Consider the following 21,483-nt stretch of genomic DNA (forward strand, 5'->3'; position numbering starts at 1 on the left):
ATAAACTCCCCTTCCCCACCCTCCCAATTCGGTGAGGGAAAAAAAGTCTTTTAAATCTCATATATATCTATAGATAGGACTGGGACTCAGGAATCTCGAATTCTACCACTGGCTGTGCTACAAACCAGTGTAACCCTAGGCACTTGAGGCTGCTCCAATACTTAAGTTATATGATTCTGATTTTGTCCTTTCTGTGTCTGAACTGTAGCGCCGCTGCCAGCACCTCCTCTGAAGCACAGCACTCCCATAAATGGCTCAGACCCACTCACTGAGAAAGACTCCCTTGCAGGTCAGTAGGGGCAAATGGAATGCTGAGTATTAATTAGTCAGTACCTATGAAATGCTCTGTTACTGTGCTGTGTACTTTTGGTAGTCACAGATGCATTTTTAAAAGAGGCATAAAAATCCTCATTTCTGTTTTAGAGCCCCTTGAAGTTTTAGAAAGAGGAGGACCCAAAATGGATTATTGGCAGTTCTGAGAGCACATATTCAGCTCTATTATCTTAACCTAAGAGAAGCTTCAGTGTACTTTTAGGGAGAGGGAAAGAGAAATTCCAAAACCTCTCATCGGGCACTCATGACCCGAGATTTCTTATGACCTATTTGTCCAGTGTTTTATGTGAGAACAGTTGTTTGTTTGTTGATGCTACATTTTCCTGTGGTCTCTGGCCTGGCAGACAATCTTGAAATGTGGGATATGGCTCCAGATGCAGGGGACAGTGTTATCGAGCCCTTGTCTAGACCAGAACCACACCAGACCACTACCACACCAGTTCTGAAGAATCAAATGGTGACCCAGAACAGGGCCCTACAAAGCCTTTGCCACCGGAATCCACAAGCAAAATCTGGACCTTGGCACCCCCAAACTTCCAACATTGACCAACACGTAACAGGTAGCAAAAGGTTTTAGGGAGAAAAACTGAAGGGAGAGCCTGGGTTTAAGTCTATGAATTTTAAAGGAGGGGCAACATTCTACTTTAAGAAGTTGGATGACATCATACAGAGGACTAGCGGTGTGAGAAAATAGGAGATACCTGGTTTGGGAACCAGAACTTGTCCTTTGGAGACCTGACTTGTGTGAAGTATGACTCTTTTCAGTCCTTGAAAGCAGAAGGAAGCTTAAGCATAACTGCATTAAGAGCTTTTCCTATGAAAAGTAGGCCCGCCCATCATGATTATTGTGACAGTCTGGTCTTGAAGTCAACAGATTGGATCTGTCCTCCTAACAATTTTCATTCTTGGGCTTTCAGTTTAAAGTAGGATCATTAACTCGTACAATTCAGAAATTACTAGCTCTAAGTTTGTTTATTTTAAAATTATGGCGCCTATATCTAAATGACTTTTTCTTTCATAGGAAACTGTGATTCCTATAGGAAGAACCAGGACACGAAGAAAAGGAAATTGGATCCATCTTAACAGAGGCTCAGGTCACATCATTGGACTGTCACAGAGGGACTTTAGAGAACATTTGGTCAGGAAATTGTTCATCATTCCTAGGGAATGAGCGTAATTTCTAAGGATTTATCTTGCTTCATTCTGAACTTTTCTAGATTTGACTATTGGAACCTACTGCAGATAAAGCTAAATAGTTGGAAAATAAGCATTTTAAAAATATTGTCACACACTACAGCAGGAGGCTTTGGGGAGATTAAACACCTTTTCTTGGGCTCTTTATTATTTATTCTTAAGCTATTATGTTAATAAATACAGAATTCTTAGGAATCACCAGTGGCTACCTGCCCTCAAGCAATATAAGCCACATTACCAAGTACTGACTTAACAACTATTTATCTACATTAAATTATTGTAATCTGCCTTCTTTCACTTTAGGACACCATATTTTAATGCTGCCCATGAGCACTGTGCATCACGCTAAGAACAAAACCTACAGTGCTGTTTTACTACTGCATCAATCCAGGCTGTAATCTTCATGTATGACAATCTCTGGTTTATAGGTTTATGATGTCAGTATCCTACATTTTTTTTTAATCAAGGAAGCAAGGATCTAAGGCTAAAGAAAAGGCATTTCAAGAGCGCAAAATAAATCCTTTATAACACAACAGAAAATATAAGCTGTTGTTTCTGTTTCCCCATTTCGCATGTGAGACAAGCCACCTTTAACATAAAATGTTTTTTCATCATGTCTAGATGTTTCGTAATTCTTTCCCCCAAATAATGAGTTTGCAAATGTACTTTTCAGGTGTATTTCAGGCTGTGTCTTTTATCTAATCTTGAAGGGGCTTTTATTATTTTTTGGATCACAGACCCATTTGTAGGAAGCTGGGAACCTGAGGCAAGGAGCTCGAACAGGAAGGCAGCCAGCCATCTCCACTCCTTGGGAAGATGAAGAGGCAGCTACCCAGACTTCCCTTTTACCTACCTCACCTATTGCACAGATTTAGTCATATAGTCACCTTTTGATTTTGATATCCTTATTTTCTTCAGAATAAATACCTTTCTTGTCTAAAGCATAATCTTAGTTCAGGTCAGAGTTGCTGCTAAAAAACATTCTTGGAGTTAGTTAGGAATTCAGTTATAGATTGCACACAAAACAGGTAATGTGATCATGAAAAAAGAGTTGCCTGGAAATGAAACCCCACAATTCAACAAAAGCAAATTTCGTTTATTTGAATGGTTTCATTAAATAAGTCTACAAAGGTAACAAACTGAAGCACAAAGCGCAATCTTACAAGAAGCGCAACACCCAGAGTTAGTGCAAAATGTACAATTAACGGCTGCTGAGAAACCCCCAAGGTTTGAATTCAGTTTGTTTGTTTGTTTTTTTTTTTAAACAGTATACATTGTTAAATAATGTAAGGAAACATTTATAATTCGGAAAGATTTTTTTAATGTGGAAAAAGATACTCGAAGTGTACTATTAACAAAAATAATTTAAATAGTTCAGTAGCACTAGTTCATTCCTCTAGGCTTCAGTTATTTCATCCACAGGAGGGAAAAAAATCAACAGTAAATAAAACCAGGTTTTTTTTTTTATGCAAAAAGAGATCTCAAAATTATTAAGCCAAAGTAACAAAATAATGTGCTGCATTTGGTTCCCTCATTCCTCTAGCAGGAAGTATTGTTGCATTTGTCTCAGGTGGTCCGTTTTTCATTTACTTGGCGCCTTCTTCTGTCCTTACTCTTACCATCTCCCCAAGAATTATAAGCAGAGAACAAATAATAATTTTGAAGTAGGTCTTGGGACCCCAGCCCTTTTCATTTCTACCTTCCTAAGACCTTCAGTTTTCTTTTACATCTCTGGGGACTAGGCTAACTTAATAAAATGGGGGCCATGAAGGAACGACAGGATAGGATAGCCAACCAGGCCCTTCCTACTGTGGTGACTCCAGGGATGAGCCATTGAGATGGGTTAAGAGGTTGGGAATATATCAATTTCTCAGCTCAAGAGTCAAGAAACACCTCAAAATTTAAGAGTCCCAGCTTCTTTCCCCATCTTCAGAAATAACAAAGATCCCAAACATAGCCAATTAAGAGAGTATTTCCTGAAAGCTCTGAAAATAAAAGAGCTGCCCATTACAACTAGGCACAACACTAAATAATACTGGTTGGTTGCAGTTATTAAGGGGAATATTTGTTTATATGAAATGTGAGACTATCAGTTATAATTGTAGAAATAAAAGTAGCACAATAGATTATGATCCTGCAACCATTTAGACATCATATAGGAAATGAGTAGGAATAAGCATTCTTTCACAATGCTTAATTCAGATGTGGGTCCACTTTCCACAAAAATACAATACCCCAAAATGAGGAATACATTTGAAACAAGAGGAAAGCAATCCAGGTTTTCTTTAGAGCAGCTTTCTCGATCTGTAACTTTTCACTATCATGTTTCCCAACTTCAAAACCAGCCCCCACCCCTATTCCCTTTATATTCAGCCATTTCTTCTAGGTCTGTTCAAGCCCAGCTCAAATGAGTAAGGCTTATGGATGGCATCCATTGGCCAGGCACCACATATCTTCAAACCAAGTTTGTTCTTCCATTCTTTAATCTTTTTCATTCACTTATCACACACCACCCTTCATCTTTTAAATTTTGTTACAACACCCCTCCTCACTATTTCTGAAACAGAACTTTCTGCTTTCAACCACTGATGTCAACTTAACTTCTCACCCTGCTCGTCTTACATCTGCTCTAGACAAAATTGCTGAATGACTTCAAAAAAAAATACTCTCAATTTCCCTTTGGCATAATCCACTGATGGGGTCACGTGGACCTTAGATTTCTTTCCATACGATCTTTGCTGATCTGGGGTCTGATGAGAAGTTGATGCTAATGGCAGAAGCAATAGAAGTCCAAGGCACTAAAATATCCAGCAAGCAATACTGGGACAACAGAAGTATTCAAGTACAGTAATTTATACAATTTTACATTCACATTTATTTATCTAATACAATGGAAATACAAAGGAAAAAGTTAAAGTGTCTCAATAAGTAAAGGACAGAGCTAGCTTTTTTTTCAACTTTTTAAACCTTTCATATTTTCATCTTAAAACTACTGTTGTCCAACAACATTTATATATCACAGTGTTTCCACATCAAAACTGATGGCAAAGTTACATGTCCGCAGGGAACTTTTTTTCCTAATTGCTAATGCTGCAGTCAAAGCTGCTAATATCATTTGCTTAAAGCGCTAATGACCTATTATAAGAAAAGGTTGAAACCTCAGTCCCCTGGTGTTTTTCACTGGGTTCTAAAGAGAGAAAAAAAGAAGAGGAAAAAAAAGTGGGAGTGGGTGGGGGAACAGGGTAGGGGACAGCCCAATACTTTATTTTGTCTTGGGGTTTAGTTGTGAGGAATGAGGGACTGGGGTGGGTACCAAGATTAAGAGCTCCACCCACTGAAAATACAGATGGGGTGTGGTTTTCCCTTGAGCGTTCTAGTAGCTTTCTGATAAACACCATACTCTTTCCTAGCCCTCACTGTTGGGTATAGGTAAACAGGAAAGCATAGTTTGAAGCTGCCCCATCACAAGAAAGCTGCTCATTACTTCTTGTCCCACTCCAATAAATGGTGAAGGGGAGAAAGACTCTCCATTCTGAGGGCTCTAAGCAGTATTAAACACATTCCTTTCTGGCAAGAAATAACCAGTTAAATGCAGCACTAGTAGTTAGTTAGTATATAGGCTACTTCCCCGTCCCCCCTCCCACCCTCCCCTTAGCACTCCGTCTCCTGCCCCCAAATCTATTCAGTTACTGTCTCTAGGTCTGACTAAGTGGTCCTCAGGTTGGAACCTGGGGGGTTGCTGATGGATTTCTGCAAATTGCTGATGTTGAAATTCTGTAAGGAGGCAGTTCCCACAGGTTGGAACTGGCCAAGTGGCTGTGGTGCTGGGCCACCTGTCCCACTCCACTGAGTGCCAAAGGGGGTAGGTGGAAAACCGTACTGCTGTGGGGGGCACATAGACTTGGTGAAGTGACCTAGAGAGGTAGCTGATGCTGCAGAGATGGGGGCAGAGCCACCCAGGTTTGAGGTCATGGAGATGCACAGCTGACCAGGTGCAGAGAACTTCCTTGCCATTCCAGGGCCCTGAAAACAAACCAATTAAATGTAAAGTGTGGTATGGGTGGCAGTAAAATATAATTCTAGAACCAGGACTGTTCTTACAAAACCTTTCGTAATAATTATTGGCTCTTAACACGCATCAAACAAGGGTGAGAATAACCATTCTGACTGGAAGTGGGCAGGGTCAGTGTGTGTGTGTGTGTGTGTGTGTGTGTGTGTGCGTGCGTGTGCGCGCGCGCGCAATTCAGGGTATTGAAGGAAAAGGGAAGAAAAACCTGAATTGAAAGGGTTCCTGGGTTATTTGTCTTGTTTTCTAACAGTGTTAAAATTATTAAGTTACTAAAAAAGGTCATGGCATGAAATGTTGGCCTACACAGTTTATATCGTCTCTGATTCAGACGCGCCAAGTGATACTCTGAAAGATTAGGAAAATGGCGAAAAGGGAAGGCTTACCTCATAATTCATGTGTCCTTTGCTTCCTCTCCTGCCTGAAAGATTCATGGCGTCTCGGGCCCAATTGTCTACCAACTTGTGCAGGTCATCAGTGAATGTGCCCTTCCTGCTGGACGTCATGGCAGGAGGCTGAGCTTGGGCAGCTTGGCTGTTCACTGTTCCCCCGACAGTGTTTGTGCTGCTGGTCCCTAGAGTTAGAAAAAGCAACAGAATATAACCATTAAACGGCATTTGGATTATAATTTCGGGAAGAAGAAAAACTTTACAGAATGCAAATGGCAAGCCACAGAATGGGGAGAGGATGGGGTTGGGAAGCCATGCAAGAAAGGAAGGTTCCATGGTCTTATTTAGCCAAAGTTTTGGGATAACGGTCATGAAACCAGATTCTCTTCAGGGGCTGCAGGTTGAGGCCAAACAACTCAGAGTAATGGTAGGTACAAAAGGAAGGAACCGCTCTCAGTCACTCACAAAGTATCTCACAGAGTACTGAAGCTCACTGCCAGTATGTTCTTTCCCGGCATCACACTGACGAGGGAGCTGTAGGACAGTGAGGCTAGCTGCTCTAGCATGTAGCATAATGCAGGGCAACAGAAGATATTTCTTGAGCACTGGGGCAGGGTTCAAGTAGGAGTTACAGAAATGCAAAGATAGGTGCTTGGCCTAGGAAAAGATGAGGTTTCCAAACCATGTGGATACTGCCACAATCTTCAGCCACTGTTTAACAGCAAGAGGTGATAAGCCCAACAGCATGCTTTGTTCAAAAAACTTTTTCACCTGGACCCATAAACATGAATTTGTAAACATAAACTGGGGAGGAATTAAGGCTTCAACCGCTTCCAATCTCCTATGAGTAAAGAACCCAGATTACTCACAAGGAAGGTTCTCTATCGTGTGTCTAAATCTTTCAACTCCAGGAAGACGTGCTTTTCCTGAAGATGACCTCAGTTTTGACTGGTTCAAGGATTCTCACCCCTTTCCCCCGCTTCCCAGAAGGGCAAGCACTCTTATGTGGAAGCAAAGGAACATTCATTCAGCTGAGGCAGGGGTGCAAAGGGGAGGAGGAAGCTTTGAGGCTTTGATGAAGGGATTCTATTTCTATGGTTTGATGAGAAAGAAAGGATTCTGTGTCCTGCCTGATTTCGGCTCTGCTGGAGGGCACACTGAAGATTATTCGAAGAGGCAAGTTTTAAGGAAGAGGGAAAGAAGAGTCACAGTCTTGTTTTGTACGCTCGCCCCCCACTTTCTTACCAGATCTCACGTTTGCTGCAGAATAGTAACTTCTGAGCCACTAGGCCTTAAGGTATCCAAGTAATGCTGGGGCTAAATAAATGCACACATTTTCCTGCTTTCCAGGTCAAAGCAGCACCAGAGCACAGCAGCACACCTGAAGCAACTCTGCTATTGACAAACCCGCTGTAATCCATCGCTGGTCTCAAGTCAAGTTTATAACACACCACCCAGGGAACGGCACACACAAGCATGCCTGTAGTACATAACAGCTAATTCCGAGGTGAAGCTGCAGAGTGAGGAAGGTCACATGCTTCTACCACCAAGGCAAGACGCGGAACTACAGCAGTGTGTGTGTGTATTAGCTCACTTCTTGGTGCCTGCTGGAGCCACAAGGGGATTGCTACTGCACATACAGTGTAAAGGGAAAAGTAAGTTCCCCTAAGGTATAGGAAACCCAGTGGAAAGTATAAAAGCAAGGAAACAGCCTTCTTCGAATAGCGAGAGTGAGACAGTGGTGGAGTGGGAAGTACAGGCAGCAAGGATGGCAATCGTGATGATGAAATCAGGAGGCAAGCGCATCGCATGCATGAGGACTATCTGTGTGAATGATTATTGCTTGGTGAGCTGGATGATCAGTGAGACAATCAAAACACACAAACAAGAACAGAAATAATAATAAGTGAACAGAGCTGCCAAAAGCAAAATACAAGAAGCTCTGCAGAGGTGAACACCATTTATTCACAAAGAGCTCGTGCTGGGAGTCACACCTCACACCTCTCTAGTTTCATGCTAGTCACCTTTCATGCTGTGAGACCCCTTTATAACCAAATTTCATTTTTCATTTTAGTGTATATTATAGAATACTTGATTCTGAAAGTAAAGTTTACACCACAAGGGAGTCCACCACACAAGTGATGACCTCATTCTGGCTTCTGAAACAGGCTTTCCCATTAAAGAAGGAAACAAACATCACCACCTCACCCCTCTTCTGACCAGAAATTAACCCCTGGGAAAAGATGACTTGACTATAAAAGTTAGTCGAATGCATAGCGCATTTAGTCCATTTTAGTAATAAAATGTTTAAGAACATTTGTAATACAGATGTTCCTGAGAATGCTGCTTGCTTTCCAGAGTACTAACCTCTAAATCTTTCTCATTTCTGCTGAACAGCTCTAAAAATATAGTGTATGCTTTACCACCAAAAATCTGTTTTTTAATCTTCTCCACCCCCACACCTCCAGGTCCTAGTAACAATAACCTACCAGTAGCCACGACTTATTGCCCAGTATCCTAAGTACAGGGTTTTCTGGTTGACCCTCTAGCTGGCCTGTAGGGTTGTTGAACTGCCTGCACTTTAATGAGAAGCCACCAGTCTAAGAAGCCAAACTCTACAAAGTCGTGTTTCTTGCCTCACCAATCTAGCAGATGTGAGGGTATGGACTTTTTGTATGCTTTGACCACCGCTCATTCTCCAGTGGGTAGAAGAGTGGCTGGCACACATTTGTTGACTAAAGAATTCTTTCCCAAAGAAGTCACGAATCCTTGGTCTCTCTACATGTCCATGGCTTATCAAGCCATAACTGTCACAGGGGTAGGCTCACAGGGGGTCATCGCTGAAAGCATTTGACTATGAGGTGATTTCTTAATCTGGAAGGATAGCCAGTGGTCAGCAATTAAGCATGTTAAATAATATATCAGGAAAGGGTGTAGAACTAGACAGATGAGAACTGGAAAATCCAGGAGTTGTGAGGCTTCGAGGTTCAAAGAACTCATGAATAACAGGCTTTGCAATCAAGTCCAAAGGTAACAGAGAGAAAAGATAATTACTACAGAGCTGGTTGCAAGGACAGACTTTTTTCACCATCTTCCCTGAAGCACAAAGAGAGAGCAATGTGTTAAAGATAAACAGTGTAAAATATTTAGAATCTCCAAACAGCACAAAAAGTCCCAGCAAGAGAAGCAGGAGGGGAGACAGACTGGTAGGACCTGGGAGCCCTTGCCACAGATACAGTCCTATGGGATGTAGCTTACTGTGTGTTAGCCTTAACTCGGTTATTGGATGGACTGTGGTACTTGGGCAACAGAAGCTGAGTTTCCACACTCAATCTTTGTATCTAAAGAGCAATGCCCTGCTCTGACATTCTGGGATGTTGGGAATTCCAGTTTCTCAGGTCTCACCGCTTGAATTTCAAATACCCAAGCAGTCTTTCCACCTACCCTGTCCCACTTTCTGTTTCTCCTGCTGGGTTGTTAAAAAGCACTCAATTAAATTCATTAGCAATTTTACCACAGTAGGCTGATAGTACCATCTCGTTAAATTTTAAGTTAATTTAAACTGGCTAATATATTTCCATGTCCTAGACATACATACCAATACCCGCCCCTCCAGAAAGATCTTTAAAAAGTATATAGAAAATGAGCAACTTTTGAACATAAATAAAGCATAAAGCCAAGCCGTGCTTTCAAACCATTATCTATTTTGAGGGCATAAAATAATGCACCCGAAACTAGTAAGACTCCACCACCTCTATAAGCACTTGGTTTCTTTCCCCATATTTGTTTTAAATCTGCCTCTTGTGATTTGTTCACCAAGGCTTATATGATATATACTGATCTGCCTTCAACAGATACAGGGCCTCTCATTTTAGACCCAAAAGGAAGTGGTAAGATTTCCTATTTCTAACCACTTTAATTTGAACAGTGTAATACCACCTACCTTTTAACAGTGTGATGAGAATTTACTGCATTAATTTGAAGTGGTGCCTGTCACGTTAGACTTTACAAAAAAGCCTTGGTTCTCTTTATCCACTCTTAGACATTTCAGGCTGTATAACTAAGGCCTGATGTGTCACATTCTACTTCAAAACACTTGCTCCTATTATTAATGTCTATCTTTCTAGCTGGACAGATAACATTAAATGTTTACTTAAGTACTGAGATGCTAATACTCTTGGTCCAGACTAGTTTAACCAGAAAAGATATCGATTTGAGTGCTTAAAAACCACACATGCTTGGAAAACTACCAAACTGGGTAATGCCTTCCGCTTCCTTTGTTAAATGGCTCTGGACTAGTGATATGTGAGGCCCAAGGACCTCCGAAGCATACACAGAAACAGTGATGGCTTTAGCACATGCATTTAAAAAGCACTTCAATAACCACATCAGAAGTTTGAGGCCTTAACAGAGAAGATCTCTATCCAAAGTCCAACAAAGGTTTTCTAGTTCAAAAATAGGGCAATTTTTTTTTTCAATTTTCATTTCAATATACATGTATTAATTACCATATACCAGGAAGGCACGGGCTAAACAGAGAGAAATGATGTGTGTGCCTCCAGTGCTACTTGTTTTTGTGTAAAAAATCTTATTTGATTTGTACAACAACCCTTGCTATTGTGCCCTATTTTTAAGAAGAAAGCTGGGAAATCCCAGTAATCATGTGAAATAAATCCTTTTCATGTGCAGGTGTTAGGATTTGGTCTTTAGTAGAATAAATGCTCTATGAGACTAACTATATGGAAGCCCTTTTTGAACTACTAATTTTATGAAGCTAGAAGGTAGTGGTGGTGAAAGAAAGGAGCCAATGAAGAGATACTAGTATCTTTTCAACTAATAGATGATCAGGCTTAATTGACAAGAAAAAAAGATTCCAACTTACTCTGAAAAATAGAATAACTTTTACTTGCTTTCAGGATCTAAGTGCATCAGTAGTTAGGATGCTTTCTGTCACTAATGCCAAAGCAAGGGCAGTCCTCAACAGACCGTGGGGTTCAGCCTTCATTATTCTAAATGACCCAGCAATCTATATAGCCTTGACACCACATCCATCCTGTCATGGCTCTATGAAGAAGCAATTCTACCAGTTACTTTGAAATTTATAGAAATCTACTATTATTTCTACACCTTTTTATCATAATACAGGGACCCAAACTTCTGAGGGTAACGTAGTCCAGCCAGGCCGCTGAGTCAATGATATACAGAGACAAATGAAAATGGACTGCGTGAAATATCAGATTCAAGCAGCAGAAAAACAAGGACAAGGAAGGAGTAAAGGTGTTACACACAAAGAGCCAAGCAGGGCGTACTCAGAAATCGGGTCCTCCTGCCACCAGGTTTGAATGTCACCTGCTCTGATGCACAGTTAAACTTCGCACAGCCTGTGAGAGGGAAGAAACGGAAAAACAGAGAGAGAAGAGACAGAACACAACTACAAGATGTTAGAAACTTGAGGCTGGAGTGGTGAAATGAGCTAAGATGGCACACAGAAGAACAAGCTTCTAGGGAAAGGTCAGAAATGTAAGGCAGGAAAATTAGGCCTCAATTCCTTCCATCTGCAAAATGCTGAAGCTTTTTCCAGTGAGAATAACGGCAGCTAGTCTGTGCTCCTACCAACAAGTACACTCATTTTGCAGAGACAATCTAATCTCTAATTTTGGTGGTACTGTAGCAAAAGCACCTAAGCTAGCTAGCTATATTTTCTTTCATTCGTTTCCACCCAGATACCCAACTCCTTTCAATTCTTGTTCTAATGTTGTTAGAAGCTCTTTCCTCTATAGGAATGGTCTGAGTGATCAGTAATAAATAATTCTATACTTGGAAAGGAGATTATAGATAATAATTGAATTGCAGGGCTATTCATCTTAGGATGCTTCACTCATACTTCGTAGTTCAAAAAATCTACACTGGATGAGCAAATGCATTAGCTTTTAGAAAATGCCAAAACTCCTTAGAATTTGGTCCAGGAAATCTCAGCACAGTCTTAAAACTTAAGTTTCAAATCCTAAGTGAGTCATTTATTTAGACAATGCCTCATATAGATCACAAATGTAACTTTTTGCTGTTATCCTTTGAAGAAAAGCTATTTCACCTGATGGAAGCAGCAAGTACACCTATCTAATCATCACCCAACTTCCCCTCTCAGCCCAAAGGTCCTTAAAGTGTACAATACACAGGCTGTGTTCTGGTCAGCTGGTCTTCCAACCCACCTTAACAATAGGTTGCTCATCAGGCTTTTGTCCCAGATATGGCAATACTGCCATTTTAATGTTTTTGGAAAATGGTGGTTGCTTTGATTTCTTACCTTGACCTGGAGCAGAAAGGCTTGGTACTGAAATGGCACCATCACTGGTGAAGGCTGAATACAGGTTGTCACTGGAGGGAGATGGCTTAAGGGGCTGTAACAACTGATTCTGCCCAGTTTCTGGGATGTTGCCGGGAGGGTGGAGGGTCTGCTGGGGGTGCAAGACTGAAGCTTCACTCTGACCAGACATATTACCTGCCAGAAGGTAATGTGGCATGAGGAAACATGTACAGCTTTCCCAAAAAACTTAATAGGCACTGTCCTTATTCCTCTAATTTGTCCCAATGAATGATTAATAATGGGTCAAGAGCTATAACTGATGAACTAAAAGAGGGGAAGTGAGGAATGATATGAGAATCAACAGACAATAGGGCTATTGGAAACTACACCAAGAGACTTTTAGCTTTAGGTAACCTAGATGGTTTTCAGATCTGCGCTAAGTAACACTAAAGTATGTAGTGGATATGAGAGAATTCCATTTTGCAATTTCACAACTGCATTTTTCACCCTATTACAAAACACTGAGTTGGATCATGATACAAAGAGGTCTCTGCTTAGTTTTTCTTATAAGCATGTGTCAGATCAAGTACAAAAGAGGTATCAAAAAAAATGATACAGGTGATTATAATCACACATACTTAAAATTATTCTTAGTAGGTGGCCTTCAATCACTAGTCAAGTGTCTTGATATTGACTAATTTCTCTGTTCCTTCCTAACTTGTGGAATAGAAGTCCACTCCAAAAAAATATGTCAAAATTAGGATCGGAATCTGAATTAGCTGATATCTCTTATAATCACATCTCTATTAATGAATTAGTTCTAACGTGGTAGAGAAAAGTCTGGGTCTCTAAAAGCTTCCAGGGAATGCAAAGCTGTTAAGTTTACATTCCTCCCCAACCTATCCTCTCCAACCTATTTGTATTGAACCTGCAGAGCAAATATGAGTATAAAAGTCAGAATTTTTCACTTTTCAACTAATTACCTGTTACCATTACCATAATTTCACCAAAAGGTAAAAACTCTTTATCACAATAACTCATTACGAGAGATTATGATTTAACTTTTTTTTTTTTTAAATTACAACCACTAGGAAGTTCTTTATTCCAATATAGGTAAATGAAATAAAAACATTAATCAAGGAAATTACCACTTAAGACATAACCAAATATCTATATGAAATTTATATTCATCCTAGTTGCAATTAAAATGAATGATTTCATTCATTAAAAGGAAGAACCTACCTGATCTTAACTAAGTAGATAGAGATCGATATTTTCTTCCAACTGCCCAAGAATTTGGGTGGGAGGGGGGAGGTGATAAGGATAAATGTTTTATCCTTAAGAACAACTATAAATGAAAACTACCAGTAGATAGCAATTATAGATTATAATGGAATAACCCACTGTACTCACGCAGGCTATTTCCATAGACTAAAAAAGAGGTACTATAAATGGGGAGTAGAAAATTCAAGGAAGTAAGAATATTAGGATAGTCAAACTCCTTTGAAATTTAACAACAAATGTTCAATAACTTATATATATGCCACTGGAGACAGAAACAAAAGATGGGACAGCCATGGCCGACCTGGTGCAGGGCTTTTTACCTGAAAGCTGGGGGCTTTTACTCCCCAAGGAACTGATACGACTAGATTTGCTGCCTTTGCTTTTAGTGGGTCGCCTTCTTCTTCCTGAAAGGGGGGCCGCTGGGGGAATAATGACAGCAGGAGGAACCTTGCCCAGTTTAGTATACAAAGATTCAATTTCATGCTTCTGGCGACTCTGTAGGTCTTGAATCTCTTTAAGATGTCTATGGAAGATAACCAAACATAATTCAAAAATATCAAAACCATTGTCATTCAAAAAAGAATAACATATTCTTTAATTGCCATTCAAGTGTTTACTTACTTTTAAATGTTTGCTCCAAATGTACTTAATCTAATTACTACTACCTTGAGATTCTAGTTTGTTGACTCATCTTGCTGGCCTCCACTACTGAAGCCAAAATCCAACAATCTCCTAGCCAACAATAAATGGTTGATGATATGTAAAGAGAAAAAGATTTCCTGACTTTTGAGGCTATTCACCAGAGTACTGAATTTGTTACTCTGATCCAGTCTGTCAGATGTGATCAACCTGTTAATGTAATCTACATTGGATTCATTTGGTAGACTAGTAAATAGCCAAGATTAGGTTAATAATAATAAAAAGTGCAATTAATAAAAATAATAATATACTAACAATAATACAAAGGTGTTGAAGTTCTACAACAAGAAATGCTGTGGGTCCTTATAGTACAAGAGACCTAATGAGAACTACGTTCAGAACACTAGCTTTTGCATATCACCCTTCTCTTTAAAAGAAATAAAACATAAGCATATTGCAGTGAAAAGAATACTAATCTAGACACCAGGAGTTAAGTCTTAATTCTGTTATTATTTTGTCACAGGAGAAAACGTACTTACTTGTCTCGTAGTCGTCGCAGCTCTAACTTTAAGTCTTCATCTTCAATATCTGACTCATTGTCACTACTCATGTAAGAGGAGTTGAGTGAGTTACTAAGGCTTTGACTTAGATTCTGGATAGGTAGACTCTTTGAGCTCAGTTGGTGAGGAGAGTGTGGACTACCTGAACCATCATCTACATCCCTACTTAGGAAGGCGGCCTCCAAATCAGAAGATGGCCCGTTCAGATGTGAAGGCTCTGACAGTTCAGGTTTTTCTTTCTTTGGTATCGCAGCAGGAAGAACAGCTTGTTCCAAATCCATAAAAGGAGGAGATGCCGTCGGTCCCTCTTTCTTTGCCTCAGTGATCCTGTCTTCAGTTCTTGATACAGAGAAACGACCTACTTTGTTTGCTGTAGTTGTCACCTGAAAACGTCCAACCTTGGTAGGTTGCCCAGTTTCTGACTTTGCTTCTGCAGCAGGAGTTTTGTGGGCACTATCTGGCATATCTAAAGAAATACCATGGATGGTTACCCCATTAGAGCCTGGCTTCACCAGGGTACTCTCTGGACTACTACTTGATAGCACTGAGGACTCTGAAGTGCTGGATTCAAAATGAACAGACTTTGCATCTTCTGACTTATTTTTACCCTCTTTTTGGGAATCATCTATTGCAACTGAAACCTGATGGAAGAGACCAAAGAGATTAAAAAACAAAGTCTAAAATATTCCATTTTTAGAACAGATTGTAAAAAAATGGAGTCACTTTATTTCCTAGCCAGTAATTAGGCTGATTATCTGTTTACATAGTTCCTCCATATTTGACTGTGAAAATAAATAGCATACCATTATAGAGAACAACATATCTGTACTGAGATGTACAGATTAGATGTAGATTCTGAGTGGATGACTAAGCTTACTAAGTAAATGACTTACTTTCATATCTTACTTTAATGCACAGGACTCACACTCAAATTTTAGTGAAAATATATATAACAATTGGTCATGGAATTTTGAAGGTTGCTTGTGAATGAAAAAAAAAACTACGAAGATTAAATCCAATAAATGTTAAATGCCAGCTAAGCTTCAAGAATCAACACAACTAAGTGGTACTAAAAGGAGGATCCAGGTCCTCGTCCTAGTTAGTTTATGTGTTATAAATACAAACTCAGCTCAGCTACAAACTCTCAGTTTACAAGTAAGAAAAATATCATCTACAATCCCCAACTCCAAGTGCTATCATGAGAATAATCGGAAAGTTGCTGTGAAAGCAGTACGAAAAATGATTTTCAGAGCTTGTCTGGCACTATATAATAAGAACCAGAAAATGTTCACTTGTTGGGCCAATGGGGAAAATAAAATATGGGGAAAATAAAATATGATATCACTTGATGCTGACTCAGTATTCTTACTTCAGAAAGTAATCCTAAGATTACTCTAAATGTGGAAAATATTTTTATATACAAAGATGTTTACTATTACTTTACGTATTATGAAAAGCAACTAACAACAGGAAAATGGTTAGGTAAATGAACTAATGGATGGGGGAAAAAAACTACTAAGTATCATTTAGAGGAGAAGCAGGGTCAATTTTAAATATATACATGTACATAGGAAAAGGAATGGAAGGAAATACACTCCAAAAATTAATCATGGGGAAGGTGGGAGGATGGGCTGACTGTATCACTATCTATTGTTTCTCTATTGTTCTAAGTATTCTATATTTTCTTTAACTAGAATGTATTATTTTTTAAGAGAGGGAAATAATAAGAGCTATAAAATGCTAATAAATCATCAAATTGGCAATTATGTCTCAAAAGGCAGGTAATGATTTTATTAAATACACATTTGCCCAAAACAGGGAATCAAGGCAAGGAAAAGTGACGGTCTCACCTGAAATCGCCCCGTCTTAAAAACACCAGTTCCTGAACTAGTTGCTGGGACAGAACCTCCTGTGACTTGAGAAACTGAAACAAATACATGAAGGAAGAAAAAAACTTAAATTAGCATTTCTTTTTAGCTAGCTTATTTTTCCTTTGGACAGAAATACTGCAAAATAAAACTGCATATTAGATGAGCAAACTCTTACCTCCCCATCATCCCCTTTGGCTTTGTCTAAAAAGGGGAAACAGTTATCGTTTGCTCTCCTACTAGATACCTTTAGTATGAAAGACTATATTGTTTGTGAAAAATTGTCAAAGTCTGAAAATTTATCATTGATCCTCTACTTTTCCTTGTACACGTTTGATATGGTTGATATGGCATTGTTTGAAGGAATAAAAGTTACATACAGAAGTCCCATCTTATCCGTGGTTTTGCTTTCCATGGTTTCAGTTACCTATGGTAATGCCAGATATTTGAGACAGAGAGAGAAGAGAGCACGTACACACGTGCAAGTACAACAAACATATAACTTTTATTATAACATACTGTTTTAACTGTCCTATTTTATTATTAGTTACTGTTAATCTCATCCTGTGCCTGATTTATTAATTAAACTTTATCGTAAGTATGTACGCATAAGAAAAAACACAGTATACATAGTGTTTGATACTATTCAGGCATCCACTGAAGATCTCAGAACACATGCTCCTCAGATGAGGAAGGACTACTGTGTAACCAAAGCAGCTTTGCCGCTTAACTTCAGCATCAAGAGATACTACAAAACTCAATTCTTCATTTTTTAACTCAAAGACATAAATAAATAAAGAGGAAAATGATATTTTACCTAGGATGTTAAAGACCTATTTTTAAATGAAAACCAGCCATGGCAAACTGGTTAGGCAACACTTAGGCAAAATCCTAGAACAGGGCAGTGAAGGAGTCAGATTGATAAGTAGTTTTGAGCAACTTTAAAGCCACCTAGGTCCTCCTCTCTTGGAACAATCACTTGTTTGAGTTTCTCTCTCTATATAATGTAGATCTATACCAGCAATTTCCTTATTTTATACAACTAAAATATTGATTCTGGTATTTTCATTTAACGAAATAATTTAGAGATCATACTGTATCAATGTCTCATTGTTTTTAATGGCTGCATAGTGCTGTACTGTATGTATGCATCCTCTAAATTAAAAAAAAAAAAATGTACACTTCAACCAGGCTTTTAATGATGAACATTTGTTACTTTAACTTCTTGCTATTATAAAAATGCGCCAATAAATATTTTCGGATAGATCTGTGGAATAAATACCTAAGAATGGAAGTGTTGAATCATCGCAATTTAAAACTGACAGACATTACTAAATTGATCTCCAAAGAGGCTGTATCAAGTCGCTGGTGGTTATTAAACTTCTGAATTTACCAATGAGAAGTGAGAAATGCTCTCACTTGTAGTGCATTCCTGCTATCATGAAGGAAGTTAAGTATTTTCATGTTTATTTTTTGATTATTTTGGGGGCCATGCAGAATTTATGGGAACTCTTTATGTTAGCAAAAATAGCCCTTTTTGTGATATGAATACATGAACATATACATTTCCCACGTTTTTCATTAATCTTTTGATCTAATGAATTTTTTTTTCCACGTAGAATATTCTAAATCTATTACTGCCTGTGGACAGGGGAATTAAACATAGCAATATTTTTCTCTATATCAGGGATCAGCAAATGATGACTCATGGATCGAATTTAGCCTACTGCTTCGTTTTGTAAATACATTTTATTGGAACACAGCTAAACTCACTCATTTATGCATTATCTATTGCTGTTTTGGGGCTATAATAGATCTGAGAGACTGTATATGGCCAGCAAAGCCTAAAATATTTATTTTACAGAAAAAGTTTATTGACCCTGCCCAAGACAGTTAAAAAAAAAAAAAAAGAAAGAAAAATATTCCTTTTATATCTTCTTCTTACAGGACTATTTTATGATATCATTATTCACCTTTGATCCATTTGAAATTCATTTTGGTATAGGCTAGTGATCTATCCTTGCTTTTTTTCCAGATGGCTATCCAGTAGTCCCAAATCATTTATTGAAATATCCTATCATTTTTTCTGATTTGAAAGGTCGCCTTTTTCATATTCTACATTCCGTTTTAGTTTGTCCATTTCTAGTCTTTATAACTTGTTCCAGTGATTTTTAAGTCACTTCTTTTAAAATGAGAGCCAATTCTCTTGAAAATATTTTAATTTAGAGAGGTTTTAAGTGAAATTTAGCATTTAAGAAAGACAGGAAGAAGTAAGAGCATTTAGGTAATCTTATTAATAGTTATACAGGGAAGTATGTTTATGTCAGGTGGTACTGCGAATGGATATATTATAAAAAGGGAAAATTAATATTAAGCATATGCTATACAAAAATCATGTTGAGTAATTACAGCTTACAATTATTTTCACTTTTGAATAAATTTGATTCTGAATAAAAGGTGACAAAAAATAGAAGCTTTAAACTTCCTAAGTTCTACGGGGCTGGATGATGTGGTAACAAGAGATTCACAACAAAACTTTAGGATAGCAGTAGTTGATATGAGTTTATGACTACGCACATGGTGATAAAAGTCCTATTTAAATTGCTGGTACAGCTAATTTTTAAAAGTTAAGTTGGGAATATGCCTTTCTAAAGAGGTTATATTTTATGGACATGCCAATTTTAAAGATTCCAGAAAGATAAAAATAATGTTTAAACTAATTAAAATCTTATATTTGTATTTCCAACATCCATGCTATTTAAGTTTATCTCTATATATTTAGTGTCACAAAAGCCACGAGGTTACCAGTAAGTTAAGTTTTATAAACATGCTTGAATTTCCTCACCTCTCTTAGTAAGGATCTGGTCTAGCTAATAACAAAGGGTTTTATGTTAAGGAAACTAGCATTACCCCTTGCACGCTCCCCCTTAAAAAAAAAAAGAAGCAATGTAAAAGATTCATCAATTTGCTAATATTAACATCCTCTAGATATTAGTATCAATGCTCCTCAGTTATGAAATACATAAAAGTGTACTTTAAAATAGTCTCAAAAACACCTACATTCTCAAGAATGTGTCTTTGAAATGGAAAACTTTGAAATCAATTACAGGGAAGTTTGGAAGTAGTAATAATATAAGAAGAAGAAGGATGCTTCTCACCATCCTTCTGAGGCTGTGCTCCTGCTTCTGTAACTGCCGCTGGAGCCACCACGGACACAGGCTGCAAAACACATACACACAGATACCACAAAATCTTTAGCTTTGGTCACTCTTAAAGTTTTGTACTGCTGCCTTTCCTCTGGTTTTTATAAACGGCAGAGAAAGACAGTATGATGAGGAAACACTTATGTCTGAGGAAATTTTTTTTTTAACTGCCTAAAAATAAGTCTGATGTAAAGAAAGATTTTTAAGAAGAAATTCTGAGTCTTAACCCTTCTAATATTGCTTTATTAATTTTTTCTCCTGGATACTTCACTATAACTTGAGTATTCATTGGAAAGTGTTTTCAACCAGAACATTATTGTGTCACAAGCCTAAAAGGAAGAAGTTAAAACTTTAGGGTATAGCCTCCTTCAAAGCATAAATACAAAACTCACAGGACTCATCTGTGGTATAATTCTAACCAGAGGTTAGAAAAGTATCTTTCAAATCAAATCTTTTCCATATTATACTGTTGGGTTGGTGTTAATTTTTCATTAATTGGTCTTATTTTTGTTGGCTGGAACAAGCAAAGACTAAATAGGTATTAAAAGTATTAATAACATCTAAGTTACCATTTTTGTTCCAGGAATATATTAGGGTTGGGAAGATTTTATCAAGATTTTCAAAACTTACACCAACTGCGGATGTCACCGCAATAGCCTCTGGACTAAGTGCTCTTCTTAACTGAGCATCAAGATCTTCCAGAGGTTGCTGGGACTGAACAAAAACAACCACAATAAGTACAGGTCCTTGGGTATATTCAGAGCCACTATATACAGAGCCAATTTATATAGGACATACTGTTTTGTGCTTAGAGTGACATAACATTTGTCTAGTAACTGAATAGAAAATTCAATATACTAAGCTCAATTTATATTGCTTGAATGATTTACCAATCTCGAAAGTTTTATGTCAACCTCTCAAGCCTTAGGGAGACTGTTACATTCACATTTTTACAGTTTCTAAGTCTTCTTTCCTTTCCTTTATGTTTGGTATTACCTAAAGTGATAGAAAAGTTGTCTATTTGTTCTCTCCTTAAAAATATATTCTGAATCCCATGTTCCCTATTTTCTTTTCAGTTTGGTACATCTTTCTGAGAACTTTGTCTTTATGAATAAAAGATGGCATTAACATGTTTTGTCACTATCAAGGGATATTATTCTTTTTCTTCAGATCTTAACAGTTTATACTCTTATACCCTATAGATGGCAGCAAGGAGGAAATAAATGGAAGACTCAATATTCCAACCTGTTAATGAGGCCTTATCATCATCCACCCTTTGCCAGGCTCTTATTCTATATTTATCTTGGCTTCTATCAACCTGTTCTTCTAGGTTGATAAGGCTTTATTTAAGCCTTTCCCTCTCTATATGTAGGCACTATCCACCCACTTTAACCCCTCTACATCTCACTGGCTGTTTCTCATCACACTTTGAGCCCAATTAGGAATCTCAATACATGTTTTTAATAAGAAAATGGGTTTAAAACTGCTGATTTACAGACTTTCACAATGCACTTTTTTTCAGAACTTAGCAGTTGATGGAATGGGTTCTCTGCTGGAGTTATTACTTTATTATATCAAGTTCCTTAACTTATATTCTACTGTATATCTGGGATTAAAGAAGTATGGTTAATTCAGACTCCTCA

General features: G+C 38.2%; 2 protein-coding genes across 24 annotated transcripts in view; one reads left to right on the top strand and one right to left on the bottom strand.

Moving 5' to 3' along the window:
• Nucleotides 1-2,147, top strand: part of RAD52 (RAD52 homolog, DNA repair protein) — a 37,874-nt gene extending 35,727 nt beyond the window's left edge. For 3 of the 4 annotated variants that reach the window (XM_016131760.2, XM_016131762.2, XM_016131761.2), the window contains exons 10-12: nucleotides 209-289; nucleotides 678-893; nucleotides 1,355-2,147. In XM_016131760.2, coding sequence (XP_015987246.2) covers nucleotides 209-289; nucleotides 678-893; nucleotides 1,355-1,416 — 359 coding nt within the window. In that variant the 3' untranslated portion in view covers nucleotides 1,417-2,147. The remainder of the gene's footprint in view (nucleotides 1-208; nucleotides 290-677; nucleotides 894-1,354) is intronic. The other variant, XM_036236986.1, reaches the window with a different exon arrangement.
• A 455-nt stretch (nucleotides 2,148-2,602) lies between these two features.
• Nucleotides 2,603-21,483, bottom strand: part of WNK1 (WNK lysine deficient protein kinase 1) — a 132,587-nt gene continuing 113,706 nt past the window's right edge. For 6 of the 20 annotated variants that reach the window (XM_016131759.2, XM_016131744.2, XM_016131750.2 and 3 more), the window contains 8 exons: nucleotides 20,471-20,554; nucleotides 19,796-19,856; nucleotides 16,620-16,693; nucleotides 14,749-15,410; nucleotides 13,891-14,093; nucleotides 12,287-12,481; nucleotides 5,980-6,167; nucleotides 2,603-5,550 (listed from right to left, as the gene is read on the bottom strand). In XM_016131759.2, the coding sequence (XP_015987245.2) occupies nucleotides 5,233-5,550; nucleotides 5,980-6,167; nucleotides 12,287-12,481; nucleotides 13,891-14,093; nucleotides 14,749-15,410; nucleotides 16,620-16,693; nucleotides 19,796-19,856; nucleotides 20,471-20,554 (1,785 nt within the window). In that variant the 3' untranslated portion in view covers nucleotides 2,603-5,232. Of the gene's footprint in view, nucleotides 5,551-5,979; nucleotides 6,168-9,036; nucleotides 9,079-11,270; nucleotides 11,364-12,286; nucleotides 12,482-13,890; nucleotides 14,094-14,748; nucleotides 15,411-16,619; nucleotides 16,694-19,795; nucleotides 19,857-20,470; nucleotides 20,555-21,483 lie in introns of all 20 variants that reach the window. The other 14 variants (XM_016131737.2, XM_016131738.2, XM_016131746.2 and 11 more) reach the window with 7 other exon arrangements.

Source organism: Rousettus aegyptiacus, unplaced genomic scaffold (genome assembly GCF_014176215.1).
Source record: "Rousettus aegyptiacus isolate mRouAeg1 unplaced genomic scaffold, mRouAeg1.p scaffold_m13_p_2, whole genome shotgun sequence".
NCBI lineage: Eukaryota > Metazoa > Chordata > Mammalia > Chiroptera > Pteropodidae > Rousettus > Rousettus aegyptiacus.